This window comes from Plectropomus leopardus, chromosome 7 (genome assembly GCF_008729295.1).
Source record: "Plectropomus leopardus isolate mb chromosome 7, YSFRI_Pleo_2.0, whole genome shotgun sequence".
In the NCBI taxonomy this organism is placed as follows: Eukaryota; Metazoa; Chordata; class Actinopteri; order Perciformes; family Serranidae; genus Plectropomus; species Plectropomus leopardus.
The window spans coordinates 26,974,112-26,992,260 of NC_056469.1; the positions used below are offsets into that span (position 1 = coordinate 26,974,112).

At 43.3% G+C, this 18,149-nt stretch overlaps 1 protein-coding gene across 2 annotated transcripts in view; it reads left to right on the forward strand.

The window, feature by feature from the left end:
* si:dkey-246i14.3 (ephrin A4) overlaps positions 1–18,149 on the forward strand; it is a 43,159-nt gene that overhangs the window by 16,873 nt on the left and 8,137 nt on the right. For both annotated transcript variants that reach the window (XM_042490698.1, XM_042490697.1), the window contains exons 2-3: positions 9,970–10,268; positions 16,120–16,188. In XM_042490698.1, coding sequence (XP_042346632.1) covers positions 9,970–10,268; positions 16,120–16,188 — 368 coding nt within the window. The remainder of the gene's footprint in view (positions 1–9,969; positions 10,269–16,119; positions 16,189–18,149) is intronic.

The window sequence follows — 18,149 nt, forward strand, 5'->3', positions numbered from 1 at the left end:
AAAAAAAAGACGGATGGAGCGAAGGATGGATGGGTGGGGCATTGGCTTGGCACCAATCCCAGCTCCGGATTGGTTGTTGTCCTGGCAACGGCACGTCTGACCTTATTTACCCCCTCGCACGCCCCTCGCCGTACGTGCACCCTGCTCTCGCCCATGCGCATTACTTTTGCCGCACACTTTCCTCTGCGTGCAAGCTGAAACTCTTCTTCTCGTGCCCTTTTCTTCCCTCACACTCCTCTTACAAGTGTGGCCACCTCACACGCAGAGCTGGTGAGAGAGTCGAGTCAGATTACTTAGAGCTACCGCCGCGCTGATGGGCATAGTGAGGCAACATTTTCAATGTTTTCGGTCAAACGTAGAAAAAGGAGAAAAAAAAAACGCGACTGCAAGACTGCCCTGTTATCCATTTATATTGTGGACAGTAATTTCATACCTCCAAGAAAAGTCACTGGAAAGCTTATTTTAGGATCAGAGTAGACCACACATGAAGAGCGGTGCCTATGCATGACAGAGCTCTGCCACAAAAAGGGATGATGGTTTCTGCAGACCTGCAGCCGTATCAAAATGGTTCCGATGGATTGGTTTCCATACTGATGGGTCCTGTGGGCCCGAATCATGCAATTTTCCTCAGCTCTTGACGGCTGTGGCTATACATCCTGTTGTGCTGCTGAGTCCCGCAGAATGGACACACATACACACGCATAGAGGAGGACCTATGCCATAACAGGCAGAAAATAGGGTCTGTCTTTAACCTGAGGCTGAGAATCCCTGAGGGCCTGAAGCAGCAGGTGTGTGTGTGTTTGTGGGTCCACGAGGCAGCCTGCTGATCCACACAGTTTGAATGCCCGGTGCCTTCTGGTCATTTAATGGAGGCTGCAGGGCAAGAAAGGTGCAACCAATCACTTCATCAGGCTGTACACACACACACACACCCAGAGTCAGTCGCCAACGCTTATGCACCAAATTCATATTGATATATAATGCTTTGCAATGTGTGTGTGCACTTGTGCTCTTATTCTTCTACCCTTATGAGGACATTAGGTTTGTTTGAAGGCACAGGGCTTCCCCCAGGGGTCATTCGCCACACAGATCTTAATGCATATCATTACAGTAAGCCTCATTCACTAATGTGCGTATAACTGTTCTTACTTTGCACACAAAATAATAGCGCACACGAAGTAAACACTGGATTCATGACACGTGCACTTGCATGTCCTTACCATTTGCATATGTTAGTGAATCAGAATCATCCTTTTTTCTTCTCTAGAGGTGTACACTCAAATTGGTGATGTCTTGGCAGTCAGAAACAGCTGATAAGCCATTTCTCACTCTCTTCAAACATGTTATGTCGGCCTCCGAAGATGCACTCTCTTCTGGAAACACAGGCTGCAAAACCTTGCAGCATGGCGAGATATTTGAACACCTGCTCGGAGGTAAATCAGTATCAGTGTTTCACACAGAATTAGAGTGTTTTGAATTGAGAGAATTTTTTTCTAAATGCGTCCCCTCTCTAAATTCTCGGGTTTGTGTGGGTCTGTAAACGCAGTGCAGGCAGAGCTTTTTAACTCAGCAGCACTTTGTGTCTCGTCGGGTGGAAAATTGATTGGTCATTTGGGTTTAGGTGCTAATAAGGTATACCAGGGTATTTTGAAATCCCGAAGGTATGTTTTTCAATACCATCATAAATACAGGCGCCCCTATTTCTATTGAACGGCTGAGCTGAAAGACACTGTGACACTAGTGGTGGAGGGAGAAGTTACAGGACTGTAAACAGCAGGCGGTCAGCAACAGCAGAGAGAGACTGTGAAGAATAACAGCATGTTTTTTACATTTAACTCGGAACATTAAGGATTTATTTCGACCAAACTGGAGCTGGTGATTGTTGAGCAGTGGACTCACTAACTAGATTACTAGCAAGAGTAACCAAGATGATTTGAGTGAGTTTTATTTTGTTTATGCTGAGTTTGAATGAAGTGTGATTTATGAGTTCACAAGGTCATTAAGCCTCATCAGTCTTTAATCTTGAGGAATTCAAAAGGTGTACAGTTATATTTCTCTGTTTAGTAAGGACGTACGTACGTTCTGCTGCTTCATCTGTGCCCAGAATGTGATGCAGTGATTAATTGAGTGGTATATTTATTTCAACAGTGCCCCTAATGTAGGTCCAGCTCCACAAACCGAAAATCTATTAGTGGCGGCAGATGTTTTGATCCTGGCAGGCTGCCAGACACAAATAACTGTATTGGAAACCCTTGGTATTTTTTATATACTCGTAGCCGTCAATTCAATAAAATCAATAAAAACCAAAACTTTTACATGTTAATATGCACATATATTCATTTTTAAGCTAGGAATGAGCACTTAGTGCTTACAGGGGAATATTTTAATTATAAATAAAAGGCTTCAGAAGAGTGCATGCATTAGTAAATTAACAGTTTTAAACATTGTTGTCTAAAAAAGCCTCTTGAATGAATATGGTTTTAATATGATATGCACTTAGTTAAAGGATGTGTGTTTACCTTTTCATAATAAAGCTGGTCCTTTATTATTTGTGCGTTTGCTTGGTCTGAGGCAGTTCTAAATTTGTTTGCAGAGGACGAACAAATTATACAGATAAGAAATTATTATTAAATCCCCAGTTTGTGTGTAAAACGTTCTTGGTTTAAGCACAGATATGTGCGTACTCACAGTTTTTGAATGAGGCCCATATGTGTGTACTTAGAACATGCTTGTAAAGAAAAACCACACACTTAAGTGGAAGGAGACGGAAAAAGGCAAAAGGAGGAGGGAAGTTCACCACATACCGACCACATTTGGAGATTACAAGTCCTGGAAAAGAAAGCAAAAGGTCTGGTGTGGAGGGGAGATACACTTCCTGCTGACCTTGAAGGAAGCACACACACACACACACACACACACACACGGGCATACCAAACAGGAAAGAGAAGATAAGAGCAACAGCTTGTTCCCCTTAAGTCCCTCTTTCCTCTCGGTGAGGAGCGGTTGATCACCGTCTTTGGCCACAGTTTGATGACACTGACAATCTTAAGAGGCGGGGTCTGTGGCGCATTGAGGGTGTGAGGTGGGGGGGGGGTTTAAGGGATTTTTTGACCATCTGGGGCCCCGGGGTGGTGGGGGGCCCCAGATGGTCAGAGGTGGGGGGTGAAGTCCTTGTTTTGTGCGCGTTGAAGGGAGTAAGCACCAGGTTAGACACAACATTGGTGTTTGGGCTCTGGACTCAGCATGGCTTTGTGTGGGCGCAGAGGGGGGGGCACAGCTCATAGAGGGGAGGGGGAGGGGGGATGTCCTGATTCTACATTCACGCAGAGAAAGATCAAGCGGGAGAGAGGAAATGAAAAAAACGTCTGAGCCACGCAAATTCTTGGAAATGGTGCAGATCGAGGTTGATGAAGTCTCTTTTTTCCCTCTGGTTCTCTTGGGTGAAGTACTGCAGGTGTATGATTCCTTTTCTTTCTTCCTCTGAAGATAGGGTAGCCTGTGGAGCAAAAGGTCACTGAAGCTTCGGAGACCTCAAGGAAAGAATGCTCTCTATCTCTTTAGTTCTGCTTTGTTTCCTCCTCCCTCCTGGACTGTCTTTGGGCTCTTTTTGTCATAAACTTCTTGCATAGTTTCCATCAATTATTCCCCAGAGTACAGCACTGTTTTTCCCATGAAAGGCTTCCAAAGTCTGGTCTTGTTCACCTGCCCAACATCAAAACGTTTCGGTCTTAACGTGTGCTCGCCTCTTCCTTTTTTGTCTCAAGTTTTTCTCAGTTCCCCACCAGTCAGACCTGTGTTGAGAAATGTTTGCATGTAATGATTGATTTAGTGATTGATTTTATGATTTAGTTCCTGGACTTAAGCAGGAAGTAGCACAGCAGAAATAATTGGTAGGTCCCCACAAAACAAGGCTGGTAAGTTTGGGACATAGTGAGCGGGGCTGTTGGCAAGTCAGTCGCCCTGGCTAGTTCGCCAGCTAACTCATTGCTAACTTGCAATAAAGCCAGCTTTATACTTTCCGTGTCTGCAATGGTCCGCTTTGGTCTGCGTGACGTAAATGTTGTCATCCAGCCATGTCCCCAAGAGTCTGTACAGATGCAAAAGGGCGCATGCCCGGCAGTGACCAGCAGCAGGTGTGGGCTCTGTTTGTCAGTCATTTTAAATAGTTGTTATTTAGGAGATTTTTGTGATATTTCATGCTCACTAAATACAGTCACTGTGGAGTTATGGTGGACACTTAGGTCCTTGAAGGTGCATGGTACAAGTCACCCTGTGCACAGATTAATGTTAACGGTTATATGTTTCTGTTTCATATTGTTTGTGCTTGATTGTGTTTTTCCTATGTTTTTTTTACACTCGCTGCAAAACAGTTTTCCTCTGGGACAAATAATAAAACTGAATTAAATTGACTCCTAGGGGAACATCCAGGTGTAGCCCAAAATTTGTGATCACATGGACTTTATGTATAATAAGCGTGTCCATGGCGCATGCTCCAACAAATCCAGCAATCGCAGTAATTCCATTGAAATAAACTGACTTCAGCCTGAAATTTAGCTGTTAAAACGCTGCTGTGACTCGTTGGATTTACCAAACGAAACTGTGACACCCAGAACACTCAGACAATCAGTATGTCACAGACAATGTTGTTTTAATCTTTTAGACTGACTCACCTGACATCTGTCACCATGCGGTAAACCCCACCCATCTGGCACGCCAAAACTGAAAAAAAGCAATACCATTTCATAAAGGCATGCTCAGAGAGCACCAAAGATCCTCCCATTTCACCACAAGGGTTGCTACAGCACCCATCATAGAGGCTGAAGCTGTGTCATGCAATGCCTAGCCAAGGCACAGTGACCACGACCTGCTGTGCCCAGTCAGCATAGTGGCCAGAGTTAGCGATCGCCCTGCTGTGATCAACCACGGAACAACTGAGGCTCCACCAAGCTTTTCGGCCTCCTGCCGACACTAAAAGGAGCCAGCACTTTTACTGTGGGCTTGTTATCGTTCCATCACAAGCATGAAAGTGTTTATTAAATCTACAGTATCCACAGTATACATTTAGGATGCATTCAGTGCAAGCATGTAATTAGCATTTTCATTGTAGTACACTATTTGTATCCCCCATGTTTATGTGCAGTACATGGGTTAAGTGCCTGAGTGTATTCAGTATGCAGAGTACGCAGCTGCTGTGCGTGATCGAGTATCTGCTCTGTATTCCTGAAGCCGTGTTGTGGAATTGTTGCTCCTTTAATTATTCTCTCATATTAAAGGATCAAAGGTCTCTGCCACAGTCAAGCCCTTGCATTTTTTTATAACTGCACACACACACACACACACACACACACACACACACACACACGCATAGATGCTTCTGTGTGCACTCACGTTAGCACGGACACACATAGGGAGGACACTGGTTATGTTCAATTTTTGAATTTTGAATGTGATTTCCTGCAATTATAAAAAGGATAAATGTTAGTCTTTTCAAGTTCCCCATTGAAGAGGTCAGCGTGTTACTTTTGATTCGGCTCCTCGGTGAGAGTTTTCTTTATCAACCGAGAGCTTGCACCAGTCTTCAGAAGGGTGTCACCGATCACCCTCTGGCTTGGGGGATGGAGCATGTTTTATTCTCTAGAAGTACTTTCATGTCCGTGTGTGTGTGTGTGTGTGTGTGTGTGTGTGTGTGTGTGTGTGAGAGAGAGAGTGTGTGTGCGCGTATGGGGTGTGTGAACATGTGGGTGTGCATTCACCCACGTGTTCAAATGCACATGTGTGTGTGTGCTGCGTCTTTGCCCTCTTGCTTCATCATAGGACCAAACCAATCCTCTCCTGCGCTTCCACAGGATTCTCCCCGCTTATAGGCTGCTCTGGCACTCTGTTCTTTTTACACCCACCGTCCCCTTCGGTGCTCCCATGATGCCCCTATGCTGTCACCGCTCTGCTGCATGGTGGCTGGCAGGAGGGGAGGATACTGAGTGTAATTAGGGCGTACCTAGGCCTACTAGGGCCAGAGAGAGGGAGAGGACAGGAAGAGGGCTGACAGTTTGACATCAGTAGAGCACACCGTCTCTGTAATTGCTGGCGTGCATATGGCGCAAGCCCTGGATGGAGGCTTGTGGGAGGAAGAGGGGGGAGTAATATAGGATAGAGAGGAGTCAGAAATAGGTGGGAGAGCAGGGGGGGAGGTGCAGCCTGTGAAGCAATAGATGGGGGATGAGTGCATGTCATCTGAAGTGGGGGAAGTGAGGAGATGGGGGTGAGGAGGAATGCAGATCGGGGAGAGAGCAACAGGACCTGAGCGGTACAGAAGAATCTTGAGTTGAATGACATGTATAGCGGGGGGTGCAGCATGTTGACACAGCACACGTCTATTATTACACAGCACATACGTGCACACACCCGCTCCCACAGCTGGTGCACCTATGTAAACATATCTCTGCCTTGGAGAAGCCTCAGAAGGCACCACAGGTAGTGTGTGTGTGTGTGTGTGTGTGTGTGTGTGTGTGCGCTTTAACCGGCTTACGCGCTTTTGTGTTCCCTTAACCAGACAATCAAGTTCCTTTGTTCGGCTGTAATTAGCACACACAGGTAATAGAGCCATCGGGACATGGCCACACACACACACGCACAGGGGGTATTGATCAGGAGGAACGCGTGTGTGTCCTGAGCGAGGGATCTCGATCGATGGTGTCCTGTCCTGTTGATAGATCGCCAATTCTGCACACTAGCTATTGAGCAGGAAGCAGCTTTTGGTGAGACCTGTCTCCAGGGTCTCACCTGCATCCTGGCGACACACGCACACTTTTCTGCTCCATTATCTCACTCAGATTTGTGCACCGCTGCGCCCACATTCTGGTTCAAAGTTAACGTGGATTCCTATTTTAGTTTTCTGTTTGTCATTGCCATATACCCCCTCCCTTGTCTCTCCGTCGGTCTCTTGTCATTTCTTCTTTCATTGCTCCATCCATCTTTGACACCCGCTGCAGATTTGCTGGACCATCTCAGTCTCCTGCTTCCTGTCATGTCTATCTGTTTCATTTCAGTTTTTTTCATCATCTCTGTCTCCTCCTCCTTCTCTCCTCTCGGCGCTCATTCTTCCTCTCATTTATTCCTATGGTCTCTTCTCTGTCCGCCTACTTAACTTTAGACTACTACTGCCATCCACCGCCATCCTCCCCTCCCCACTCCACGTTCCTTTTCCCTCCCATGTTCCCCTTCACTGACTCCCAGCACTCCCTTCCCCTCTCCTCCGCTCTGTCACCCCTCTATAAAGACTCCCACTGATGGACCTGAACCTTCAGCCCAAGCCACATTCTGCCCCTCATTCTTTTCTCCTGCGCTTCATGCGAAGAGGAGCCCAATTAAAGTCCGTCTCCTCTCATTCTTCCACTCCGTTGTTCTCCTCTCTGTGTGTCTGCACTCAGACTCTCTGGGGTCGCTAATTAAAACACTTTACTTTCTTTCCTCTTTACTTCACTTTTCTTCTATCACCTGTTCATCCAACTTTCCTCTTCTTTTGGCTTTTTTCTTTTTTTTTGTTCCGTCTCTCACCTTTCTCAACAGCTCTCTTTTCATCAGTCTCCATCTGACTTCCCCTGGGCCTCATCTTGTGTCACTACATCACTCACACTCCTTTCCTCCATTTTTAACACGTTTCTCTCCTCAGTTATTGTCTCCTTTTTTGTCTTTTTATGCCGTTATGATTCATACAGTCTTTGAATTTCCTCTTGTTGAATTTGCCACTTTTACTTTGTCTTACATCGACTTCCCTCAATCTTTCTCACTTTCCCTTCTCCTTCGTTTTAGTTTGTCACACATTTCTCTCCTCATTTATTGTCTCCTGGTTTGTATTTTCACGCTGTCTTATTTTTTCATGTTGAATTTGTCCCTCATACTTTGTCCTACATCCCTCAATCTTTCTCCCATACCCTCTTCCTCCATATTAGTTTGTTGCACATTTCTCTCCTCATTTATTGTCTCCTGCTTTGTCTTTTCATGCTCTTGTCATTATTTCTTCATGTTGAATTTGCCCTTTCAGTTTGTCCGATATCGTTGTCCCTCACTCATATTCGTTTCCTAAATATTCGTTTGTACAGTAGTTTGTCACATATTTCTCTCCTTAGTTGTTGTTTCCTGCTTTGTATTTTTATGCAGTACATTGACCTCTCTTACATCTTCCTCGCATCCCCTCTTCCTTCATATTAGTTTTGTCCATATTAATTTGTACATTAGTTTATCAAACATTTCGCTTCTCATTTATTGTCTTGTGCTTTAACTTTTCATGCCATTGTGGTTCATGTAAAGTCATAATTTCCTCATGTTAAACTTGCCCCTTGTACTTTGTCCTGCATTGACCTCCCTCAGTCTTTATTGCATCCCCCCCTCCTCCATATTAGTTTGTACATTAGTTGGTCACAAATTTGGCTTCTTTGTCTTTTTATGCTGTTATGATTCATGTGAGTCATATGATTTCGTCATACATCAGCCTCCATCAATTTTTATTGCATCCCCTCCTTCCTCCATATCAGATATTAGTTTGTCAGTAATGTCTCCCCTCATTTATTGTCTCCTGCTTTGTCTTTTTATGCTGTTATGCCATTATTTCTTCCTGTTGAATTTGCCCTTTTTACTTTGTCCTACTTTGACTCCCCTCAATCTTCCTCACAGTCTCTTTTCCTCCATATTAGGTTGTACATTGAATTGTCACACATTTCTCCCCTAATTCATTGTTTCCTGCTTTGTCTTTTCATGCTGTTATGTCATGAAGTCGTCACATCAACTACATCGACTTCCCTCAATCTTTCCCTCCCTCTATATTATTTTGTACATTAGTTTGTCATACATTTTTCTCCTGATTCATTGTCTCCTGCTTTTTCTTTGTATGCTTTTATGATCAATGTAAAGTCTTATGATTTCTTCATGTTGAATTTGCCTCTCTTACTTTGTCCTTCATCGACTTCCCTCAGTCTTTATGGCATCCCTTCTTCCTCTATATTAGTTCGTACTTGAGTTGTCACACATTTCTCTCCGCATTTATTGTCTCCTGCCTTGTCTTTGTCGACTATTGTGATTCATGCAAACTCGTATGATTTCGTCGTGTTGAATTTGCCCTTTTTACGTTGTCCTATATCGACTTCTCTCAATCTTTATCGCATCTCCTCTTCCTTTATATTAGTTTTTACGTCACTTTGTCACTTATTTCTCACTTCATTTGTTGTCTTCTGCTTTGTCTTTTCATGCTTTTGTGATTCATGCCAAGTGTTATGATTTCTTCACGTTGAATTTGCCTCTCTTACTTTGTCCTACATCGACTTCCCTCAATCTTTCTCACATCCCCTCCTCCTCCATATTAGTTTGTACACGGATAACTCTTTATACTGTAGCTGACAGGAAGTCAGAATCTGCAGTCTAAAGGAGCATGCATTATGCAGCTCTTCTGTTCTAATGATGCTGTCTTGTCCAGAGTTGTTGTTATGCCTAAAGCCAGTCAACCTTGACTGAAGACGTGGTTGTGCATGCGCATGCACGTCCGCATAAGTTTGTATTTCTGTGCTGTGCAGAGGGAGAATGGAAAGCAGAGGGAGTCGGGTTTATTTTGCACTGAACTCCCCTCAACGGTCTTAATTAGCATATGAGGAATTGTTGCTCTCGCTATCTGTCGCTCAACACCGCTCCCTTGCTGGTCTGAAAGTAAAATGCAGTCGTCTCTTTGCGATATATCAGATTGTAAAACATTCTTTAAGACCTGCACAACTGTGTAATCATTATGTGTAATATTGATGAACTATCCATCTGCTGTAACTATCCACATTCCTCGGGGCGCAAAGGAATTATGGAATATCTGTCATCTGTCTTCTTTCTCTCTCTGTCTGCGCTTAATCACCGCCTCTCTTCCCCCTTCAGTCATGTATTACTCTGTGTAATCGCTATGTGAAATATTCATGTCGTTGTCATTCTCCCTTCCAGGTTAACAGCAGGAGATCTGTCCATCCAGGTGAATCTGAATGACTACCTGGACATTTACTGCCCGCACTACCCCGATAAGGGGAGCCAGGGCCCCGGGCAGCCGGAGACGCTGGCCCTCTACCTGGTGGGAGAGACATCTTTCCAGGGCTGTGTGGAGACCAGAGGGGCCATAAAGAGGTGGGAGTGTAACACCCCCTACGCTCCGTTTGGACCAGTGCGATTTTCTGAGAAGATCCAGAGGTTCACTCCCTTCTCGCTGGGGTTTGAGTTTCTGCCAGGGCGCCACTATTACTACAGCTGTGAGTAGAGGAGGGATGTGTTTTTGTGTGGGGTTGGAGGGTCATTTAGCCAGGGCTTTCAGTCCGTCAGATTCAAGGTTGACTATTATTTCCTCCTCCAAGGAGGTTTTCGGTTTGTCTGTTTGTCAGCAGGATTATGGAAAAACGACTAGCTCAATTGTTGTGAAACTTGGTGGAAGAATGTTACTTTGGCCAAGGAAGAACCCAAATATTTTTTGAGCAAATCCAAATCACAGAGCAAATACAATAGTGGCAAATCATTTTTTGTGTTTGTTAACATTGAGAGATAGCGAATTTGGCATTGCAGAAGGCCTGCACTCTTTAGGTGCCCCTCTCATATGAAATAGGTTTTTTTTGTTCTGTTTTGTTATGGGGTTTTTTTTTTTTATTGAATGCAAAAGAGAAGTACAAAAACAATAACAAAAACAGTGCATTGATAGGTAACATATGTATATGGAAACAGAAATTTAAACAAGACTGGACAAACAAAACAACAAAAAACATACAAACATACAAAGACATGGTCAGGCATGATGATATTCTTACTAATTTTGATATGCAAGCTGGTTATTTTACTATGGTATAGCTGGTAATTGAGGTCTTACATGTAAATAGTTCGATATCGGTACCAAAAACGATCCTGAGATTTCATGCCAATTCATTTAACTTCATTTTTACGTGACTGTTTTTGATACTCACCAGTGACAAGATGGGCAACGCATCTTCACTTCCACCCACTGTATAAAGATGAAGCCAAAATATCCCGTATGCAACTCCTACATTCTGCGTTGGTAATGGCATTTGAAGCCAGTGTCTGCACAGCCAGCTCGGTTGTATCGAGTTCCTGCTGTCCGACCAATGGGGAGCAGTGCCACTGATTGCAAGCACACTGATTGAGACACACAGCTGTCAATCATGCTGTCAAACCCCCTTTTTGTAGCATTAAATAACTGTTAAAAACCAAAGTTATTGGTTACCAAAAATGAACACTTGAATGCACAGCAGCGAAATAAAAACCTCCTAAAATGACAGAAACCATCTTTGGGAAAAATTTCTTTGAATTGCACTTTGAGTTTTTTGTTTGGCCGATGTTCCATCTGCCAACATGGAGCAGACGGGGCTTTATGACCTGTACTGCAGCCAGCCACCAGGGAGCGATCGAGATGTTTTGGCTTCACTTTGGGGAGCTATCATGTCATCCATCTTTATATTGTCTGCAGTCTATGATACTTACACTTTTCTCCAACACATTTGTGTCACTTCCTGCTGCAAATTAGTTTGATTATCAACTTATCTGTGGACCACTGTCAAAGAACAGTGGAAAAGTACCATCATAATATCCTAAAACAAACAAAAACCTTTCACATTGCTCATGTAGTCCATTTAGTGGTGACATATCACCATACCATCACATAAGGCAAATAAAGTGACATATTCTTTCAGTTGAGTAGCTCAAACTAGGTGATATTTGCAATTTTTCCCTGAAAAATGACTTCAAGCCTTTTAAAATTTGGATTGCAATCTCCGGTATTTCACTGTACATAAAATATTCAAGACTCAATAAGCAAAAATGGATTCGGAAGACAGCTAAAATTGTGTAACATCCTCTCCTTAGGTAACCTTAACTCTAGGACTTAAACACGAAAGACTCAGATCATCTGCTTCACCAGGACTTCTTATTGATAATAGCTTCTAATGGATGTATAAAATAATTTCCTGTCATTTTTCAAAAAAGTATTGAGGTTCGATACATTGCTAAAAGGTGCGTGTTTTTACATGCAAAGAGCATTACTTTATTGTGAGAAAGTGAATGAAGCAATGAATATTCGCTTCAGGCTTTGCACACTGGAAGCCAAGTAAAGTAGCCCAAAAAGAGAAAAGGTGTAAATATTTGATGTTTGAGTTCATCAGACTATGCATAGACACCTGTGTTGAAGGAAGTGCAGTGGCTGGGCGGCCGGAATAAAAAGGTTGAGAGAAACTTCAGCCAATATGTATTTTATGAGCCTTTGAGTGTCAGCAAACTGCCGCTTACAGCATTAATGTTTTCCATAAATTCACACTGAATGACATTAATTTCATGTTTTCCTAAACCTGTAGGCTGTTACACAATTATAGTGATGGTTTCCTCTTTTCCCATTACACTCTCCTGTGCTTCTCTCCCCTCACTCATTTATTTCAAACCACTGGAGGGAAAAAAGGGAGGCAGAGAAGAAGATGGCTTAGTGGCTGTAAAATCTGTGTTTTTTTCTTATTTTTTACAACTTGTGGTGTCAGTCCAACCAAGAGGGGGAGGACATGAAACAAGGCAGAGAATGAAAGAGTCAAGTGAATGCATGGTATGGAAGGGTTGACAACAAAGAGACAGAGGGACCGCAAAGTGTAGGAGGAAGAAATGGAGATCAATACGGGACGACAGTGAGAAGCGGGGAAAAAAAGGCAGGCAGAGAAGCAGACGGAGGTAGAGAAGCGTGGAGGAGTGACAGAGGGAGAGAAAGAGCAAAAGATGGACACAGTCTGACAGTACAGGAAGGGAGGGGGGGGGGGCAGAGAGAGGCCGGATGAGAGGAATCCACACTGGAGAAAGAAAAGGGAGAGCAACAAAAGCGACGGAGCAAAGGGATGGATGAGACGAAGAGAGAGAAAGAATCTTTACATAAATTACTGTTGCGGTCCAAGGGACAATGGAGCATTGTGAGGGCATGAGAGAGTGCTTCCACACACATACACACATGTATATATGTACACACACACACACACACTGGGCTATTGTGGTTGTTCAGGCCAGTTCAGAGAAAAGCAACAATGGGTGTCTCCCCCCTGGTCGGGCCACATCGGGCTCAGAGCGATTGTGTGTGTTTTGTCCACATCAAAGATAAGGCGTAAAGTTGGTCCAAATGTCTGGCTCTGGGGTCTGTTGGCTGAATGGGCCCGCAGCACCAGAGACAGTATAATGGCATTAGCCTGGGAGAACACTACAATAGTATTAGAAACACTAATGGCATTAGTTGGCTCAGTCTGAGCCGGGCTCAGCTCCTCTCCACGGCTCCCACAGACTATGACACTGACAGCCCACTGTCTCTTGGACTCGACCTCCTGACCAACGCCCGCCGCTTCTCCATGCCTGGATCCCCACAAACAGGAAGCACCTTGACATCCTCTAAAAGTCAGCTGCTCCTAACATGGAACCATGTGTGGGAAGAGCAATGTTTCCAAGGGACACCGAAAACTGAAGGATGCACTCGTAATTTGTCAAAACACAATATTATGTGATCACATTGTTATAATTTAAATAGATATTGAGCTCGGAAACAGTAGTTTGACAAAACAAATCCTGAAAGACCTCCTCAACATGTTTCAAAGGAATACTTCACCCACAAAATGACCATTTGTATATCAGTTAGTTGCCACATGTCACATTGAATTCATAAAAGAACTTTTTTACTCATGCCTCCACTGTGACGGGAGAATCCAACAAAAGGCAAACTTTTTTCATAAATCAAAGTCATTTGGGACTGTTTTACAACTGCAAAACTTTATCAAAACATCCTTTGACAAATGCTCGCACAACTCCAGCAGTATAATCCAAGTCTCATTTGTCCAGTCATATCATCAATTTTTGCTAAAACGTTAAAATATAAAACACTTTGGCTTGCAAGTAGTGCACCCTGGGTGTGCCTGGGAACGCTAATTATGCATGCTTTAGGTTGTAAATTTTGCAAAAATGAATGTATAATGTGAACTGGATACAGCATTTGAGGTAGGGCTCAGTGGCAAATGAAACCAAAGAAGATTTACTCCCACCTATAAAATTACTTGGATCTTCCACATTGTTGGGCTCAAAGAGCAGGTGCATTGGAGATATCCGCTGCCAAGCAGCTCACATTCAGTTAAGCCCTCTTCTAACTTGAAGGGATAAATTGATTTAAAACTTATGGCTCTTCTAGACTCAAAAAATATTTTCAGACTGAAAGGATCACATCCAAAAAGTGAAACGAGTCATCTCGTGGGGGTTTTAGTGTAAAAAAAAAAAAATGTGTCCTCTGATTTACAGATGTCTCTTTCCCAACACAAGTCTATGGGCTCAATCAAGCATCCAAGAACAGCGCAGGGCTTTGAAGCCATTTTGACACAGTGGCCAAATGTTGAACAACAACTTCTGGGTCCGTCACGTGATGCCATGGGGCCTAAGAAGACTTTTTCCTGAGGAATGTCTGTAAATCACTTAAATAATTTTATTGAGCCTCACAACCCCCATGAAATGACATGTTTAGATACCAGGATTTCTTGCATTTAGTTCAGTAACATTCAGAAGGTCTAGAGGAGCCACATAATGAAATCATTTTATCCCTATTTAAGTTAGCAGAGCACTAAACTGGAATTTAGCATCTCGGCCACTGTAAGTCATGAATGCGTTTACTCTGTGGGCCAAATAATGTGGATTTTTTTTTGGCTTCATGCCCCACTGAGCAGCTTTCATAGTAATGAACAGGGCCCTACCTCAAAAGCTATATCCAGTTCTCTATATACATCGATTATGACATCAAGTGAATGACGAACCCGAAAGTTGCAGTTACACAGTTTGGCCACTATTTCAAATTGGCTTCAAAGTCAGGTGCATTTCTGGGGACCTGATGAACCCTGAAAGTTTCCACATCACACTTGTGCAAGTTACATGCCGGACCATGATTGGCTTTGTTTGTACATACACGTCTTAAACTGAAATTTAAGGTGAGTGCAGAGGAATTACTTTTAGCACGCAAACAAAAAAAACAACCTTTTTTGGTCAAACATAACATGTACATCATTCTGCACAGTAGAGCTCAAACATCCAACAGAAATACCCAGAAGCAAAACACATTTATGAATGGAGGGGAACTTTAAGTTAAGGTCCAAAGGTCAAAGCTCCAGAAAAAGTTAGTAAGTAGACCTTGAGTTGAGACTTTTTTTTGTTAAACTGATACAAACATCATTAGCTCATCTTCCAACATCAGTGATGGGTTGTGATCTTTAACAGATCAAATGTTGAGACGTGTTGGCTGGTTTTTAGAGTCCGCTGGAAACAGTGCTGGATCACATTTGTTGTGTTGTCTACAACTTCTAACACGTCTGTATTTGCTCGTTCTTTCTGTATTTTGGTGAAAGTGCTTCTCTCTTTGCCTTATTTGTAGCATTCTGTCTTGATCTGAACATGTGCTGTCAAAATAAAGAGGTTTTCTTCGGTGTGAGTTGAGCTCTCTCAGCCACCGTAGACGGCGACTGCTATCCTGCGACGCATCTTATCAGCTAAAATCACAGATACAAAGTGAGACAGACTGTTAGCGATCATACACTCAGCTTGTGTTGTGGGTCCCTGTTGAGGTAGCAGCTGTTTGTGAATAATTCAAATATAAAGCCCCTTTAACTGCACTTTCCAGACAGATTTGTTTTATAAAAGCAGTGCTAAACCAGCAGGTTATACAGTGGCTGTTTGCCAGTTTTCTCTCATGAGCGACGATCAGTAATGATATCGGAGCAGTTTTCATGGTTGCACTCTCGATCACATATTTTATTGTTTTTGTTTAGTTGTACAGATAAGAGTGAAGTGTGTGACACAGGGAGGTGGCGTTCTGATACTGGTGGAAACAGGAAAACAACCTCGCTGCTCTTTAGCTTGTCTTGTCATAAGAAATCTTCAAAAGTACCAAGAGAGGTCTCAAAAGAGTTGATTTGATGGAAAGATTTCATCCAGCATGTGCAGATTTTCTCTTTTTATTTGACACGTTATTTTGAATGCCAACCATTTGTTGGGTTTAACAGATGAGCGGCATGTTTAAAGCTCTCTCTCTCTCTCTCTTGTTGTTCTTTCTAGCTCTACCCGCAGATGAAGGCCCTCCTCTGCCATGTATGAAGTTGCGTGTCACCGTGTGCTGCGAGCCCAGTGAGTACACTCCTCTTTTCATCTCTTCCTCCTTTCATGCCTCCCCTTTGTACGCCACGAGATTCCTCTCTCTGCCACTCTCATCTCTACTACCGGGGCATGATGTTTAGACTGCTCCTCATCCCCACTATTCTGTTTCCTCCTCACTTTTTTGAATAAACGTGATGCTCTAATTCCCCACTTTTATCAAGGAAACTAAATTCATCTTTACCCTTCAGAATCTTGTATTATCTTTAACCTTGTAACATGAGATTTACTCCACTCTCCACTCCACATCGGCTTTTAAACCTAATTGGATTGAGAGTTTTTTTTAAGCATTAGTTCCCTCTCTTCTTCCCCTACTCCTCCTTTCATTCTCTCTTTTTTTACATCCTTGTCTCTCTCATTCTCCCACTCTCCATCTCTCTGTCCCAGTGTGAAATTCCCAGAGTTGATCTAATCCAGAGCGCGCCTGGAGTAATGTTAGTCTTCCAGTCCAGTGAGCTGCCCATTCCGGTTGGGAATGTTGCCCAGTCACTGTGGGAATCCCTGTACAGTTGTTCATGTGTGTGTGTTTCTACGTGTATGACCGCTTTTCTGTGTCTGTGCACTTTTGTCCGCTCCTGCATGGGCCTTTGCGTGTGCTCTCTTTCTGTGTGTGTGTGTGTGCCCCCTCGTATGCGTGTCCGAGACGTCTGTCCCAGTTCCCATCCCAGTGCTGTCTGCAGGGGGGTTGTCGCGCTGTCCCAGGCTGAACTAACTTTTTTTTTTTTTTTAAGTAAAGCTGCTTGCAAGGTTGTTTGTCTAGGGTTTCCAACATATGAATTTATTTGTGGAAGCGTGCCACAATTAAAACTGGAAAACTGGACCCCCCCCTTGAAACTGTACCATTTATTAGGAACACTGTTGGAATTTAAATACCTTTCGGTTGTTCATTGCAGCTAGGGCTGCCTCTTGAAAGTCGGGGAGATTTAATTCATCAGTCGGAAACCATCAGTCAACTGAGATTGCTTAAAGTCAAGCAGTTATTTTTTTCTCCTTTTTTGCTAGTGAGTGTGCTGTGTAGTGTACTACTGAATAATTTTTGGTTCCCAGATTTTGCCTCGTGGTGAGCGTGCTTGACTTTCAAGCTACTCTTTGGTACAAGCAGCTGCAGACATGCAGGTTGCAGCACGCAAAGAGAGGGTAAGAGTTGTAAGATGAAGAAGCGATAAGTGTACAGCTCACAGCAAGTTAATAAGATACAGTCTCTGGCTTTTGTTTGATATCTAGCGTCGGCAAAAAATGTTGCACTTTGTTGTAAGCACCTTTAGCTTGTTTACTAGGCTATATTAGCCTACATGAATGCCGTTGTCACGCTGAATGTCCCGCTGAGCCTGTTCAAACTTCAAAACTTTATATGGAAAAAAACTGTTGTTAAATATTTGTATTGAACTGTCTAATTTAATTCAACTTATATAATTCCAAGTCGTGGACAGCCGTATGTGCCCAGAGCACGCTCTGCACTCCAAGAGCGTGCTCTGGGCACAGATGGAGCAGCAGAGCAACAGGCACAGTGAAATTTAAACTTAAACCTCGCCTTACTTAACTTTTTGTGTTTTTTTTTTTTTCATTCTGCTGCGTCATAAAGTTTGCAGCAGCTGCTCCTCTCATCCATCAATCTGATCAGCTCTGGATCAACTGATCAGTTATCCATGCCACCACTCAAACTCCACAAAGTGCTGTGTTCACCGACTCAAAAAAAATCTGCATATTTAGAGAGGAGACAAAGAATAATAAAAAAGGGACAGACAGACACCAGATAGCCGTCAGCTGCCGCCACACATAGATTCAAATCCTGTGGGAAAGACTGAATTCCTACATATTGTCTAACGAATACCACCCAGCCGAGGCGCCTTGATTAAAGTCGTGTCACTTTGGTAAAAAAGAAAAGGAAATATTAAAAAAAGGAATTAAAACAGAGCCCCATCCGTCTCGAATGA